The 14,909-nt window shown below is 56.8% G+C and overlaps 1 protein-coding gene across 4 annotated transcripts in view; it reads left to right on the top strand.

The window, feature by feature from the left end:
- The window catches only part of LOC129324899 (patatin-like phospholipase domain-containing protein 6), a 74,564-nt gene that overhangs the window by 8,301 nt on the left and 51,354 nt on the right, over positions 1–14,909 (top strand). For all 4 annotated transcript variants that reach the window (XM_054972345.1, XM_054972343.1, XM_054972344.1 and 1 more), the window contains exons 2-16: positions 2,930–3,006; positions 3,459–3,524; positions 4,580–4,667; positions 4,775–4,857; positions 5,326–5,423; positions 6,238–6,378; positions 7,305–7,464; positions 7,794–7,874; positions 8,364–8,492; positions 9,178–9,258; positions 11,091–11,241; positions 11,774–11,857; positions 11,966–12,072; positions 12,356–12,547; positions 14,216–14,293. In XM_054972345.1, coding sequence (XP_054828320.1) covers positions 2,968–3,006; positions 3,459–3,524; positions 4,580–4,667; positions 4,775–4,857; positions 5,326–5,423; positions 6,238–6,378; positions 7,305–7,464; positions 7,794–7,874; positions 8,364–8,492; positions 9,178–9,258; positions 11,091–11,241; positions 11,774–11,857; positions 11,966–12,072; positions 12,356–12,547; positions 14,216–14,293 — 1,578 coding nt within the window. In that variant the 5' untranslated portion in view covers positions 2,930–2,967. The remainder of the gene's footprint in view (positions 1–2,929; positions 3,007–3,458; positions 3,525–4,579; positions 4,668–4,774; positions 4,858–5,325; positions 5,424–6,237; positions 6,379–7,304; positions 7,465–7,793; positions 7,875–8,363; positions 8,493–9,177; positions 9,259–11,090; positions 11,242–11,773; positions 11,858–11,965; positions 12,073–12,355; positions 12,548–14,215; positions 14,294–14,909) is intronic.

Below are 14,909 nucleotides of genomic sequence, written 5' to 3'. Positions count from 1 at the left end.
GCCTATCACAAAACGGCAACTCAGGCCCAGGCCCGACGGCTCAGGAGAGCTGTACCTGCCAGGGATGGGTGCTGGAAAAGAGCCAGAGTCCAGGGGCACCTCTAAGGCGAACGACGTTAGTGGTGGGGTAGGAGCTTCCATGAGCCTCACAGCTCACTCCTTCAGACACCTGCATACCTTCCTCAGGGATGGGTGCTGTCCACCAAGGCCTCAGCAGCGCCTCTCATGCATGCTGGCATCAGGCCCCACCCCAGAGCAGGCTGCAGGCCAGGCAAGCTGCAGACGACGCACAGACTAACGGGATGTTTTCATGCCTGTCAATTAAGATATTTTTGTGCTTTTTGTAAATAAAGGAATTTGCAAAGTAGTTTACGGATACGACAGCTGGAACGAAAAGCCAACAACTGAAAATACATATTTGGCAGATAACCAATAAAAAGATTTTTGAAAACCCTGATAAACGGGGACATAATTGAAAGGGGGGTGGAGTTTTGTCGCTTTGGACAGGCCAAGGGGAACGGAGCTGGTCTCCCCCAAAGAGGCCACTCCGAAGAGAGGAGAGCCAGGGCCTCCTCCACGCAGAGCCTTCTTGGTAGGGCCTGGTTAGGGTTCGTGTGAGAATCCGGAGCGTTCCTGGGGGGCGGCAGGGTGCCCCCCCTTGTGCGTTTGAAATTGTGCAGCATATTCAGGAGTCTGGCGTGGGATGGGTGGAGTGGGCGCAATGCACGGTCGGAGATGCAACCGTGCCAAAACCCCGTCTAAAACACCTACCTACAGACAGGGCACACTGTGGCTCGCTCTGAGGCAGTGCCTTGGATCCACTGGAGACGTCTGCTTACTGAAGTGGTTTCCATCCGTGGACTGTGACTGCCTACCTCCCCACTCTGTCTGTAGCCCCAAATACCCCCAGAAATGCGGCTCCTCGGGGAATTGGAGGTCTTTGGCAAGACGGGTGGAAATCGTTAAAAGTCTCTCCCCCCCCCCCACATCTGTGGAAATTCTTTATGGGACCGAAGCCTATCTTCAAACACAGGAAGCGCAGAGAACTCAGGGAAGTGACCCAAGCCACAGACTACAGGCTGCGGTGGCTTCCGTACAGAGTCTTGCTCTGCCTTGCCTCCCCATCTGCTTTGGTCCCTCTGGGGGCTTCTGGGTGCCAGTCTCCCCCTTGTGGGTTAGCATAATTAAATGCTGTGGAGGTGGGAGGAAAAGATGGGGAACACCGAAGAAGGGAGACGCTAAGTGAATCCACGCCACAGTAACATCCAGACTGGACTTGTTATGTCCTCTACGTGGGTCTGCCCTTGAGTCAGCTCAGAGACCTCAGTTGGTTCAGTGTGCCACAGTGTGGCTGCTGTTGGGAGCCGGGCAGAGGGCGCCCAATCATTCCATCTGTTTATCCTGGTTATCGCGTACGAAGCCCTTTGTGGCCTTGGTCAGGCACCTGCAGGGCCACCCTCTCCTATGCTTCACCGCAGCAGCTTGGCTGTTTCTGCCGGTGCTCCCCTGCAAACGGGCAAGATCCAACCATTGCCCCTGCAAGTGTGGTCTGCGTTGTGAGCCCCATTTTGTGGAACAGCCAGCCTGACGCGGCCCAGAAGGCCCCTGCGCTGCCGTCATTCGGCCAATGATGTAAAACAGAATTTCCCAGGAGGGGGCTTTTTATAGGTGGCTGTGAACTAAGCCCCTGTGCCTAGTCTCTTCCGTCCGCTGTATGGGTGGCCTTGCCCTCACTGCATTGTTTTATACATACTATTTTCTGCATTATGTAATGTAATAATAATAACAACAACAACAACGACATTTGATTTATATACCGCTCTTCAGGATGACTTAACACCCACTCAGAGCGGTTTACAAAGTACGCTATTATTATCCCCACAACAAAACACCCTGTGAGGTAGGTGAGGCTGAGAGAGCTCTGAGAGAGCTGTGACTAGTCCAAGGTCACCCAGCTGGCTTCCAAGGGGGGGGACTAACAGGGCTGCCCCCTGGAATACTTGTGACATGAATATTTCTAAGCATCCTTTGTAAATTGCACTAGCAGATCTAACAGAATCTCATTCTCTGAAAGCCACTGCTGCTTAATGTGCGAAAACTGTCAAGTGATGGGAGACGATGGGGCTAACATGACTCAGTGAATGCATGAGCTTGCTTTGCTCGACTTACAGAGTCTCTGTGTGGCCCACCCTGGCCCTCTGGCTCCAGGCGGGTGCTAGGGACCCCTCGCAACCAGCCTACAGGTTTATGAACAAGCTCCTGGGACAAATGAGGAAGAGTACCGGGAGGGGCTGGTGCTGTGTGGCCCTTTGGCCACCTGTGTGCCCTGGTGGTGGGGAGAGGGCTGGGACAGGACCCTGGAGACCCGGCTTCAAGCCCCTACGGGGATCCTGGAAGCTCGTAACGGGCCTTGGGCCCACCACAAAAAAGCACTCAGGCTGCCCTGCCTCACAGGGTCCTTGTTGGGAGAGAGGGGAGGGGAGAACGCGGTTCTAAGACACTGTCGAGTCCCCCCCCCCCCACTGGGTAGAAAAGCGGCAGGTGAATGCACGCACATTTCTCGGTCTGACGCAAGCAGTGCGGCCTTTTCTGGACATCAGGTTGCTGAGCCTGAGCACTCCCAAGGGGCCGCTGCACAGGCTTCGGCTCCCTGGGCAGCTCCAGTGCCCCGTCCCAGAGCCCTTCAGGGAACGTGCACAGAGGATGCAGAATCTGCCACGGTGAAAAGTGGGGGCGGGGGGGACCCAGTGAAGCTGGCAGCCACACCCTGTTTCTTGAGTGACGCCACGCTTCACGCCCAATTAAACTGCGGTGTAGGCTTCGGTGTTCCGGGGCAGGGGGGTGCTAAACACATCTCTCTCTCTCTCTCTCTCTCTCTCTCTCTCTCTCTCTCTCTCTCTCTCTCTCTCTCTCTCTCCCTGGTCTGCAGAGTCTTTAATGGGCTGAGCCCGGAAGCCAAGAGCAGTCATGGGGCAGAGCGGATCAGAGCCACAGGCGGAGCAAGAGGTAGGGCTGCCTTGCACATGGGAGCAGCGGTGCTCACGACCCAGTAAGCCAGTCCTGCTTCACTGTCCGACTGGGCTGCCACTGGAGTGGGCAGGGGGCACTGCATGGCTTTCACTGTTTCCCAGCTCTTAAATCCTTATGGTTTAAGTGTGTGCCCAGCCCAGAGGCCCCCACCTTGTTTCCAGGCTTTCTCATTAACTCTCGAGCTCTCTTCACGAGGGGCAGAGTGGGGGGGACCGATCTTGGGGCTTAACCCGCAGCTGGTTGCTGACATAAGGGACCACCGTGAGGCGTGCTCTTTGGGATGGCTGCTTGGGATGTCCGCTTGTGCACGGTGCAGTGTGGCCTAGGGGCCATGGTGTCATTACATCCCCTGCCCTGCCTTGGGCCCTCTCTGCTTCTCTGTCCTGGTCCCTCTCTTCAGCGCAGGTTGCATTTTCCTCCCGCTGCAGGATTCCGTGTCAGCTGTGCTGCCCAGCCTCAAGCTCTTTGTGGAGGATCAGCTCCAGACCAGCATGGTGAGGGTGTGAAGATTTCTGTGCAGGGGCTGGGCAAGGCTGCCTCTCCCAGCCACTGGACCGGCGGCTAGGAGGGGCGCCTTAGATGGGTTCTGCTGACAGGAACAGGACCTCTTTGCACGGTTTGGAGGGACGGGCCACAGCGTGCTGGGAGGAGGTGTCTGTTTCGGTGGTCCTTTGGGAAGCGGCTCTTCATGTTGCTGCATGAACGAACTCTCTCCGTCGTAGCCTGGTCCAAGTGGCACCACTGTGGCTCCCGCTGGCCCGGTTCTGGCTTGACTGGGAATGGGAGCACCTCCCTCTAGCCAAAGGAAGTGTCCGGGCTTTCAGGCCGGCTGGAGGTTCTCGGGGGCCGCTGCCTCCTGCTGCCTCCCTAGAAGCCTAAGAAGGGCATGAAGGAATGACAGCAGGCTTGGGCCACACCTCCTCCTGGGCGAGAGCAGAGCTCAGGCACCATCTCTCCACTCCCTTCACCCGCCTGGTGCTCACCCGGAGCCAAGCAAGCAAGATGCCTGCGGAAACCGAGTAGTTCCTCCAGCAGCTCAAGAGGCGCCTCTGCTGCCTGTGGACTCCTGCTGCTGCTCGGCTGAGATGATGTGGGAAAGTGACGCTCGCCGGGAGGCCTGTGGGCTCCCTTGAACATGTTGGCCGTAGGCTGTTGCTGCGTCCCTCCGATGGGAGCCCCTCCTCCTGTGCTGCTTGTGGCATTCCTGCTCTCCGATCCAGCTCTGGCCATGTCCAGGGAGTGGGTCTGTGGAATCAGGGAGAGAGGCCCGCAAAGCCCCCTTGTAGCTCAGCCCGGAGAGCAGCAGCCCAGCAGAGGGGAAGGTGCGCCTCAGCCTCCCGGGCTTCCGAGGGATTATTCCCGGGATAAGTCTCTGCCTAGGCCATTGCATCGGCGCCCGGTGGGGAGCTCCCTCTTCAAGGCCCCGGGGGGGGGGGTGATGCGCAGCTCCAGCACTGGAGTGTGTGTGTGTGGGGGGGGGAGATCTCTGCAGCCTCTCCAGACTGCCGTGGCCCCCAAGCCAACTGAGTGCTGCCTCTTTCCCCTGCAGGTGCTGGGGGTGATGATAGGCGTCGGGCTGTCAGTGCTGCTCGTTGCTGCCTTGATCCTGCTGTTGATCCGCCGGTTCCACCTTCAGAGTGAGTTCCCTTTGCAGTAGGCGGCGGGGGGGGGCGCATCCTAGAGGGCTGGTGGGGGGGCACTCCGTTGTTCTCATCTTGTGAACTCCTATCTGGTTCTCTTGCAGAAGTTCAGGCCCAGGAGCAGCCCAAGTATCGGTTTCGCAAACGGGACAAAATGCTGTTCTATGGGCGTAAGATTATGCGCAAGGTGAGGGGGAGGAGGAGGGGGCACAGGGGAGAGCACGGAGCTGGAGGGACTGAGGAGCAGGCACGCCGGGGCTGCTTTGAGAGGAACTGGTTCCTGGGCCCCGTGCAGCTGAAGCAGCATCTTGGTGCATGGATTTTGAGCAGCAGGGAACTCTGTGGAGTCTGGATCAGGCCCCAAGACCGTGGCCTTTCCACGTGCGCCTCCAGGATGCCTCCTGGACAGGCAGAGGGTTTTCCGTGGGGGGGGGATGCTGCTGAGGCCCATGTCAGGCTGGACCAGGCCTTACCGTGCTGGTGGGAGTTGCTTAGAGGGATACTGAGCCTCCTCCCAGAAGGAAGAGCGAGGCTCCTGGGGACAGCTCCACGGCCACGGAGACGTGTTGGTGTTGACGCCTGCAGGGCGAAAGGCAGCCGAGTCGAGCTGCGTCCGCAGGGCCCTTTCCGGTGACCCTCTCGGCTCTGCTGGCAGGTTTCTCAGTCCACGTCCTCCCTGGTAGATACCACCATCTCTTCTGCTTCTCGGCCCCGTATGAAGAAGAAGCTCAAGATGCTAAATATTGCCAAAAAGTGAGCAAGTGGGCCAGAGGGGGAGATCTGGGCATGTTGATGTTGCGGGAGGGGGGGGTGGGATACTTGGATCGTGTCCTTGAAGCGTTGGGAACTGTGAGGAGCTGGATGTTGGCAGGAAGGAGGAGGGTGGGATAGTAGCCCCGGGCAGTGGGCCTGCGTGCTGTGAAGAGTACTGAATCCCTCCCCCCTCCCTTTACGGGCACGGCGCGTTGCCCTGGTCCTAAGGAATCACTCACTGGAAACTCCTATAGAAGGAGATTCCTCTTAAGGCAGTGCATGCAGACTGGAAATACTGTTGAACTCTGCCTCCTCCTGTTTTAAAGCCCTTCTTCTTCTTTCCTGACCTCAGTAGACAGGGCAAATTGTTATTCTCCCCCCCCCCTCCCCCCCAGCTAATATCACACTTGAGTTAGGGAAATCTTTGAATTCTTTCCAGTTCTGCAGCCTGGAAGGTTTAGGAAAAGAGAGTGTGCGTTGTGCCTCTTAATCATGCCCATCACTTGCCCCAAAAAGGCAACCCCAGAGGACTTGTAAAGGGGCTGGGAAGGCCAAGCCGTGGGGAGGCGAGCGGTGGGGGCGGTGTGCTTGTTGCTCCGGGTCACTTTCAGAACCTGAAGATCCATTTTGTGTTCTGAAGGATGACCACGTGAAGATGGGCAGTGGTGAGTGCTGGAGTCCCCACAGCCAGAGCCAGCACAGAGGGAAACGGGCGTAGAAGCGGCTTAGATGGTTGGGGCGGGGGGGGGAGGCAGCCCGTGGTCGGCGTTTTCCTGCCTCCGTGGACACTGCGGCCCTTTCTCCCTCTGCTCAGAATCCTGCGCATCAAGAAGGAGCTCCCCACCCTCCAGCAGAAGGAGCCCCCCCCCTCCGTCCTGGAGGCGGATCTGACGGAGTTCGATGTGGCCAACTCTCACCTCCCCTCTGAGGTGCTCTACATGCTGAAGAACGTGCGGTGAGCATTCCTGCGTCCCCAAGGAGGGGGCCCCCAGGTGGAAATCCTCAGGTGCCACAGGGAGGGCCTTGGCAGCTGGCACGTGGCCAGACCCGGTGGTGCGCCTGTCCTCTCCGGCTCTCAGGACTGAAGCCCTTCCTGGAGTAGAGCAGAGGCTGGGTGGGAACGGATGACTTTGGCTCCAGGAAGGCCATTTCGCACGGACACACACACACACACACACACACACGTGAAGCTGCGGTGCACTGAATCGGGCCCCCCAGTCTGTCGAGGACAGCATTGTCTACTTGTCAGGTCCCGGGCCAAGGCTGTTGTGCCCCAGGGGCCGACTCAGGTGGAGAGGGGTGGGGGTTGAACAACACCCGGTTTCCCTCCCCTACCTCTCTTTCTCTCTGAGCTGGGAGCTAGAGCTAGTGCGAACTCTTTGGGCTGCTCCCTCAAGTCTTCCAGAGGCCCTAGCCGTGCCTGGGGCCTGCTCATTAGCCCCTCTGCCCAAAGGTCCCGTGGCCCAGAGGGGAAACTGCGCCCAGGAACGGGCCTGTGGGAATCGGAAGGTCACCAGTGGGGCTTGTGGCAGTCAAGTGGAGGATCTGGACTCCTGCTGTCAGGCTTGGTTTATATTGACTTTGAGCCTGCTTGCTGGGAAAGCGGACTACAAGTTATAATGAATATAAATAAGACTGTGCCAGGAGACTCCTGGGAATATGGCCTGGCATGAGTGAACTTTTACTATTTAGCGGGCAAACATAAAAGGCCCAGTTTACATGGCAAACATCCCACCCATCCCACCCTTGCCGGGTTCTGCCTGGTGGTTTCCTCTCTCGTTTAACGTGGGTGGGCGGTGGGTGGCCCGTGGGTCTGACTGGGTACCTCTTTCGAAGAAGGGCGGCTGTGATGATGGCCCACTCTCCCTCCCTCCCTCGCAGGGTGCTGGGTCACTTTGAGAAGCCCTTATTCCTGGAGCTGTGCAAGCACATGACCTTCCAGCAGTGCCAGCAGGGCGAGTATGTCTTCCGCCCGGGACAGCCTGACACCAGCATCTACGTGGTCCAGGATGGCAAACTGGAGCTCTTCCTGTCTGAACAGGTGAGGGGAGAGCGCAGGGATGTATCTGCTGGCAGGGAGAGCGGACTGTAGATTAAATAAATAAAATAAATACCTGCAGCCACATGGTCCGCGGGGCAAGTGTGTCACGTACGTTGACATTCCTTGCAACCAGCCTCGCTGAAACAAAGCGGGTTCCGCGTCAGCCCTGCCAGTGGTGGCGCTGCTCCTGGGCGTGCTGGCTTGGGATTTGCCCTGGGTGAGCTGGGCTCCATGTCAGGGAGGGGAGGAGGAGGAGGCCTCTCTGGGCACGGTGGGCTCGCTCCGGCCATGGCTGGACACTCATCCGTGTTTGTGTGGGTGTGATTCAGGATGGGAAAGAGACCCTTGTGAAGGAGGTGTTCCCAGGGGACAGCGTGCACAGTCTCCTCAGCATCCTGGACGTGATCACGGTAGGATTCGCTCTTCTGCACGGGCTCAGAGACATCCTTAGTCACAGTCCCCCGACTCTCTCTCTCTCTCTCTCTCTCTCTCTCTCTCTCTCTCTCTCTCTGTCGCCCTGCACTTCGGGGACTTCAGCCTCCCAGCCTGTCCTACAGCAGACCTGGGACCACCCAGTGCCCTCCAGCCTCCCTGCTTTTCTCCCATTGCTGTTCATGTCTTTGCTGGCTGAAGGAGGCTGCCCCCCAGATGCCCCCCCAGATGCGTATCAGCCAAGTCACTGCCACTTTCAGGCCCACCTAGCGGGATCTTTGAGTGGTCCGCTTCTCATAGTTGTTTGACGGAGAAGAATCTGCTACCGAGCTGGTGCTGTGGCAAGCGGGCGGGCGGGCGGGTGTCCACGTTGATTGGGTCCTTGGAATGAGGCATGCGCACCCTCGCACACCTAGTACGTGGCCTTTGCGAAGCACTCAGAGCCTTTGGACGTCTTCCTGGCACAGGGTCACCAGCGGCCGTATCGCACTGTGTCTGCACGGGCCGCTGAGGATTCCACAGTGCTGCGCCTGCCCGTGGAGGCTTTCTCAGCCGTCTTTGAGAAGTACCCCGAAAGTCTTGTCCGTGTGGTACAGGTAGGCACCCACCCAAGCCTGGCGCCTCTGGACTCTCTTGTCTGTCCTCCTCCTGTGCATTTTCCAGCTGCTTCCTGGGCAGTCCCATTTTTGCATGAGTTTAGCTCTGTGTGTGTCCACAACAGCTGGTCTCCAGGTCATGCCCGGGGCTCACAGGGGACCGCCGCGGTAGGGGTTGAGCAGGCCTTCCAGTGGCCAGGGGTGGACCGTGTCCCATGAGTGACAGAGCAAGAAAGAAGGAAGGAAAATAGTGAATTTAAAAGTATCACATTTTCTGTGTAACATTTCAAGGGCGTTTGCATCTGAAAACACAGAGCAAAGGCACACCCAAGTACTTGACGGCTACTCAGGTGTTTTTCTTCTTTCTTTCACCGTGTGTTTTCCGACATACCCAAAGGTTGAAATGTGACAAAACCAGGTTAGAAATGTAGGGATCCTTATTTTCTCTTGCGTTGGAATTGGCCCTGAGGGGTGGTCGGTGAAGAGACTTTGCCCCGGGCCTTGCATACACTTTGTGCAAAGAGATCCCAGCCTCTGCGGCCCTCAGACTGAGGTTGGAGTGAGCTTGCGGAGGGTGAGGCAGTCCCAGGACTTGGCCTGAGTGCTCCGCCCTTGCCGCTTAGCAGACCCGACTCCTGCGCTCGTCCTCCTCGGTGTCCGCCTGACCTGCCGCCTCTCGTTTCAGATCATCATGGTGCGCCTGCAGAGAGTCACTTTCTTGGCTTTGCACAACTACCTCGGCCTGACCAATGAGCTTTTCAGCCACGTGAGTGTCCGGCTCAGCTGTTCCCTTGGTGACTCTTCTCCCTCCCTCCTCCCCCTCCCCCTCCTGTAGGAGGAGTGAAAACAGGACCTCTCGAGGCATCCGGCGCAGCAAAACTTCTCTGGTTCTTGAGAGAATTGTTAATTTAGTTGTGAGAGCCGCCTTGTCGTTTGTAGGCACTCGGGGAAGTTCTCGTTGGGTTCTTTCCTTGCCCAGAACTCTGGTCCTGCCCTGTGTCCTTCTCTTGAGCAGAGCGTTCCGGACTGCCTTGAGGTCCCGTCGCTTTTGTGAGCGGCTAAACGAGGGATGCTCAAAACCCGCCTGCTTGCCAGCTGTGAGCAGAGACATGATATTTTCAGCAGCAAGTCTGCCAGTTCATCGGTCTGTGTGTGGTGGTGTTCCATAGGCTGTTCCACCCTATTTCTTGCTCACCATGCAATGCCATGCAGTTGGCTTTCTGCACGTGCGGGTTCTCCCCCAGCCCAACTGAGGTCTGCGACCTCCTCACCCTTGTTGTGTAAATGCCCCATTCATCAGGCAGGCAATCACGAATCGTATAAACCAGCCATCAGCGAATGCTGTGTTCGATAACATCTTAGCCTTCGGGTTCCTCTGAGTAGTCTTGAGTGACGCTAATGGCTGCCAGTCCGTTTGAATCAGACGCTTCCTTGCACATGCGCAGTTTTAGGAAAACCCGCTGCACCCTGGATCGGCAGGCGTTCGCGTTGCTTGGCACATACCAAACAAACACAGCCATCAGTTCACATCTGATCGCCACCCTCGAACACGGTCAGTTCAGCCGTCGCACATGTTCATGGTGAAATTTGCAGCGTCCCTAGGCCGGGGACCCTGATCTTTCTGTTACCTTGAGATTTTATTGCTGCCCCTGAGGCAGGTGGTGCGTGCCTGGCTCCCTCGCCTTCCTTCTCTGTCCTCAGAGCATGGCGGGGTCAGGACGAAGTGTTGTACACAGAGATAGGCGTGTTGCATTCATTTTAAGCCTCACAGTCAGCATGTCGGCAGGGGAAGTGGTGGCAAGGAGGGGAGCAGCTGAGGCCCGCCGGGGGCACCCTGCCTCAGTGGTGCTTGTTGCTTGGAAATGAGGGTGCAGAGCCCCATCCACACCTTTAACAGGCGGGCAAACAAGCCCTGTCCTTCCTGTGTACTGCCAGCAGTACGTTATGCCACTACTGGTACGTTATGCCAGCAGTTCGTTGTGCCACTAAAGCACCCATCAGTCCTCTGTCTGTCTTTAAACCTCTTGTGGGAAACAGAGACGATCCGTCACCTCTGATGGTTCCTGAAATTACGTAAGGCCCTCCAACAGTTGGGGAAGCTCTGCTGGAGACTGATGGTTAGCAGAGACATATGCCTGTGACGCGTCTTCTGCTGAGCCAGGCCGTTCACCTCTTCAGACTGGGCTCTGCTCCTTTAGACACTGCTCAGTGGGGCTTCTGGCAGAAGCCTTTCCCAAATCTTGGTAGGCCCGGGGACGTCTGGGATTGGAACTGCTGGGTGCCAGGGGGGCTGTGGACCGTTCTTCCACCAACGCTTCTTTTGGCACACTCAAGCATTTGGCAGACTGGGTTGCTGAGTCCATCCTTCCAGATATTTGCACATAGGCTTTAAGTCTTACCGAGGCTTAACTGAAGCTGGGACGTGTGTTTGGTGCTAGGACTTGGCCCTGAAAGGGGGCAGCGTAGTGCGCCCCCCCTCTCCCGTGGCTGGCTATTTCCATGCGCCAGGAGGCTGGACGGTCCGTGCTCTCCGGGTTCTGCAGCTTCCGGCTTCCGCAGGCCCCAGTGTCATGGGTGTGGGTCTGCTTCCTTCCCCAGGGGATGCAGCCACTGCGGCTTTTCCCCCAGCCGGGCCACGCCTCCCGCACGAGCCCCGTCCGGCACACCAAGCGCGTCATCAGCACCTCCTCTGTCGAGGACGCCAAAGAGAGTGCTGGGAAGCAGGCAGACGGGGCCTACAAGGACCAAGGTAGGGGACCCCTCCCTGGGTGCCAGGGGGCTTCTCTGTGGGGCTGGGTCCCGTCTCTCTAGGGAGACCCTGGCAGCAGGACAGTCAGCACAGACGCCTTTGCTGCCTGCCCCTTTGTCTCCTCCTCGGGCTTTGTCCTTCAGCCCGGCTGGTCTTGCCCTGGCAACTCCCTCGCTGCCCCTCACAAGCCAGGGTACAGTCGAGGGGGAATGAGCCAGAGCAGAGCTCCGGTCTGGTCAGGCAGAGCCCCCATCTCCCTCCCTCTCTCATTGGCTGGCACGCCAGCACCTCCACAGGCAGGCCTTGCATGGAGCACTCGAGCCGGAAAGGCCACGTTTCCCGTCCACACAATATTCGCAATCCTGAGCGAATGTTCAATGACAATAGTGTGCCTGGGGGTTCCCAGCAGGCCAGAACCTCCCCTGGTCATGATTCTGTGGCTGTTGGCCCACGGTGGGGGAAGGAGGTTGGGTACCTCCATGTTTCTGTGGGCACGGCGCAGAAGTGCTCGCTCTGTGTCTTCTTCTTCTAGGTGACCCTTCGAAGCCTGGTTTACTGGAGCCGCCTTCTGTCCCCCTGTTGAGCCGTTGCATCTCTATGCCGGTTGACATTTCAGGTACGGAGCTGCCTCAGCCTCTTTGCGGCTCTTCCCGAGAGGTGTGTCGTCTGTCATCTTGGGTGCCTTGGCGACTGTAAAGCAGCTCTTGGTTTCTCCTCCACTTAGGGATCCAGAGAGGCCCTCGGTCTGACTTTGACATGGCCTACGAGCGCGGGCGAATCTCCGTTTCCCTCCAGGAAGACAGCAGTGCCTCCTTAGCTGGCTTTGCCCGAGTAGGTGTCTGTTGTCCAGGGTTCCCTCCTGGTACCTGCTGGTAGTCCTACTAGCCCGGGGCTGTAGTGGGAGCTGTGCCACCAGAAGAGATGGCTGGTTGGATGTATGTTTGTAGCCGAGTGTCGCTGGGTGGGGCGGAAGACAAGATTCCCTGAGCTCTCAGAGGGAGGTGGTTGCAGTGCCGTTGCAGTTCTTTCCCCAGCAGTCTTCCTTCTGTACCGCTCAGTTCTTGTCCCTTCCGCTTCCCCTGAGCTCACCCAGGTTTCTCCTTATCCTTGGCAGTCAGTCTCCCACGAGCCCCGGGAACGGAAAACCGTGACGGTGGAGGAGCAGCCCTCTGGGATCTACCACTACAATTACTGCGAGGATGACTCGGCCGGTGGCGACTGCCTCTTTGGACCGTACCAGGGCCGCCAGACGAGCGCCATCTTTGAGGCTGCCAAGCGGGAGCTGGTCAAACTGATGAAAATCGAGGTAGAGCTACCTCCTCTGCCCCTCCGGGTGGGATTCCTGCCGGAAGGCCGCCTTCTCCTCTGCAGCCCTTCACGGGGGGGGGCTTGTTTGGGACAGGAGGAGGGGCCGCCATCCCCTGCTTTCCCCGCCCGTCGGAGCAGACGGTGCTGGTGGCTGGCCACGGAGCGGCTTCGCCTCTTGCCCCAAGTTGTGCTTCCCTCTCCTTGCGGAACTTGAATTCTGCCGCAAGCCCATGCCAAGAGCAAGAGCAGGAACGGTTGCTCTTTGGTTTATGTCAGGGAATGTCTGTTCTCCCCCTTTAAACCATTTCGAACCTCCTCCCATGTGTTTAATGTTCCTAGTGCTGTGCCTTTCTCACTGGGACTCATGATGGATTGTAGATGCAGAGAAGTTAGCCGTGTTAGTCTGTGGTAGCAAAATCAAAAAGAGTCCAGTAGCACCTTTAAGACTAACCAATTTTATTTTAGCATAAGCTTTCGAGAATCAAGTTCTCTTCTTCAGATGCCTGATACAGAGGCATCTGTATCAGGCATCTGTATCAGGCATCTGAAGAAGAGAACTTGATTCTCGAAAGCTTATGCTAAAATAAAATTGGTTAGTCTTAAAGGTGCTACTGGACTCTTTTTGATGATGGATTGTGAAATTGTGGGGTTAAAATCCAATCCTGTTCCCTTTATAAAAAAGTGTCACCCTGAACAGTTACGGTTTTTGGCGTCCTCGTTCCCGTTACGGCACAGCAGATCGTGCCCTTACGTCAGGGCTGGACTCCGCAATCCAGATGCCATCCGCCGATCTGTCTGCGGGATATTGTATGCCAGGGAAGTGCCTGGTCTCTGCAGCGGGCTCAGTGCCCTCCGTCCGTGTTTATGAGCCAAAGGACGGGGGCTGTTGCCTTCCCTCTGATGGAAGACGCTGTCCTGCCCGTCCTCCTCTGGCAGCCATTGTGGCTTGTTGAGATTCTTTACTTTGGGGCAAGGCTGGGAAGTCATGAGGCAAAAGGAAAAGGTGCAGACTTAGGTCTGGTTCACACGTGCAGGAGAATGGAAGGGACTGAGCTCTGAGCTGGTAAAAGACATGGCAGACACATCCGGCTGCAGGTGTAGATCCAAGTGGCGTAACAGAAAAAGCCAAAGGAGAGATTTCCTCTCAAATGGCGATCTTCCACGATCCTTCGATTCTAGTTCGCACCCCGTTCCCACCTCGTTCTCCTGCATGTGGAACCCAGACCGTGAGAAGCGGCACTCGGTTGGGATGCTTCGCACCAGGTGTGATGCCCTTCCTCCGAGCTGCTCAGGGTAGTCTGCCTGGGCGCAGTTTCCCCTTTGGCTTCTCGGTGGGGGCAGAGGGTCGAGGGTGCCCGGACGGGGGAGGGGGGAACTGGTTGTTGGCTGCTCAGCTGAGGGCGGCTGCAGGGCAGGGATCGGCTGTCGCTCTTGCAGCCAGCCAGTGTTTGGCAACCACACAACATCCTACAGCATTTTGTTGCGGATCCCTCTGTATGCTTAAAAAATGGGTGGGTCTGCTTAGTCTCAAATACAGTTGTAACAGCAAATTAGTATGCACTTTTATTTAGGCAATATCTAAATAATAGTACAGGGAAAGCTGTGGTTTAAATCGGCTTTTTCAAATCAAATGTGATCCCTGGCCCTCCTCCTGCTCTTCGCACAGGACTCCTCGTTGCTGAATAATCGAGTTTTGCTGCATCATGCCAAGGCTGGGACGGTGATTGCCCGCCAAGGGGATCAGGTGAGGGCTGTGAATGATGTACAGTAACCTGCCTAGAAAGAAGAGGGCGTGGCAACTGCAGGCATGCCTCGGTATTCCTTTAAGAACCTGCTTTGTGATGAGAATGCCAGGAGGTGGCCGTGTTTGTCCAGTGCAGAAAATTAAGGAGGGAACTCTGACCCTCAAGCGCCACCCCCACCCTCCCACCCCCCCTGAAAATCTTGTTGGTCTCTGAGGTGCCAGTGGACTCAAATCCGGCTGTTCTACTGCAGGCCGACACGGCTGCCCACCTAAAACTATCCGTAAGTCCAGTGGCTCTTCAGAGATTAACAACAGTTACTTGTATCAAGCAACAGAAAAGCAGAAGTGGGGAGATTCAGCAAGACATCCAAGACATTATCTCTCCCTCAGGCCTGAATAATAATTATTCCCCTTGCTCATCGTAAGTGCTAAGAGCTCAACAAGACTCACCCTTTACAGATGTTAATTAGTTCAGCGGTACCTTATAGAGTCTCTGTACTGTCCTAACTGGATTTGTTTAATGTGTTTCACATGCCACCTTCCCTGATTAGATCTAATTTTATGCTGATTCTAGTCTGCCCTCTTTGGTTGGGAATGGTTTCAGACAGGCCTCTCT

Source organism: Eublepharis macularius, chromosome 2, assembly GCF_028583425.1.
Source record: "Eublepharis macularius isolate TG4126 chromosome 2, MPM_Emac_v1.0, whole genome shotgun sequence".
NCBI classification, from domain to species: Eukaryota; Metazoa; Chordata; class Lepidosauria; order Squamata; family Eublepharidae; genus Eublepharis; species Eublepharis macularius.
Note: the sequence above shows the minus strand (reverse complement) of the source record. Positions and strands in the feature narration are given on the sequence as shown.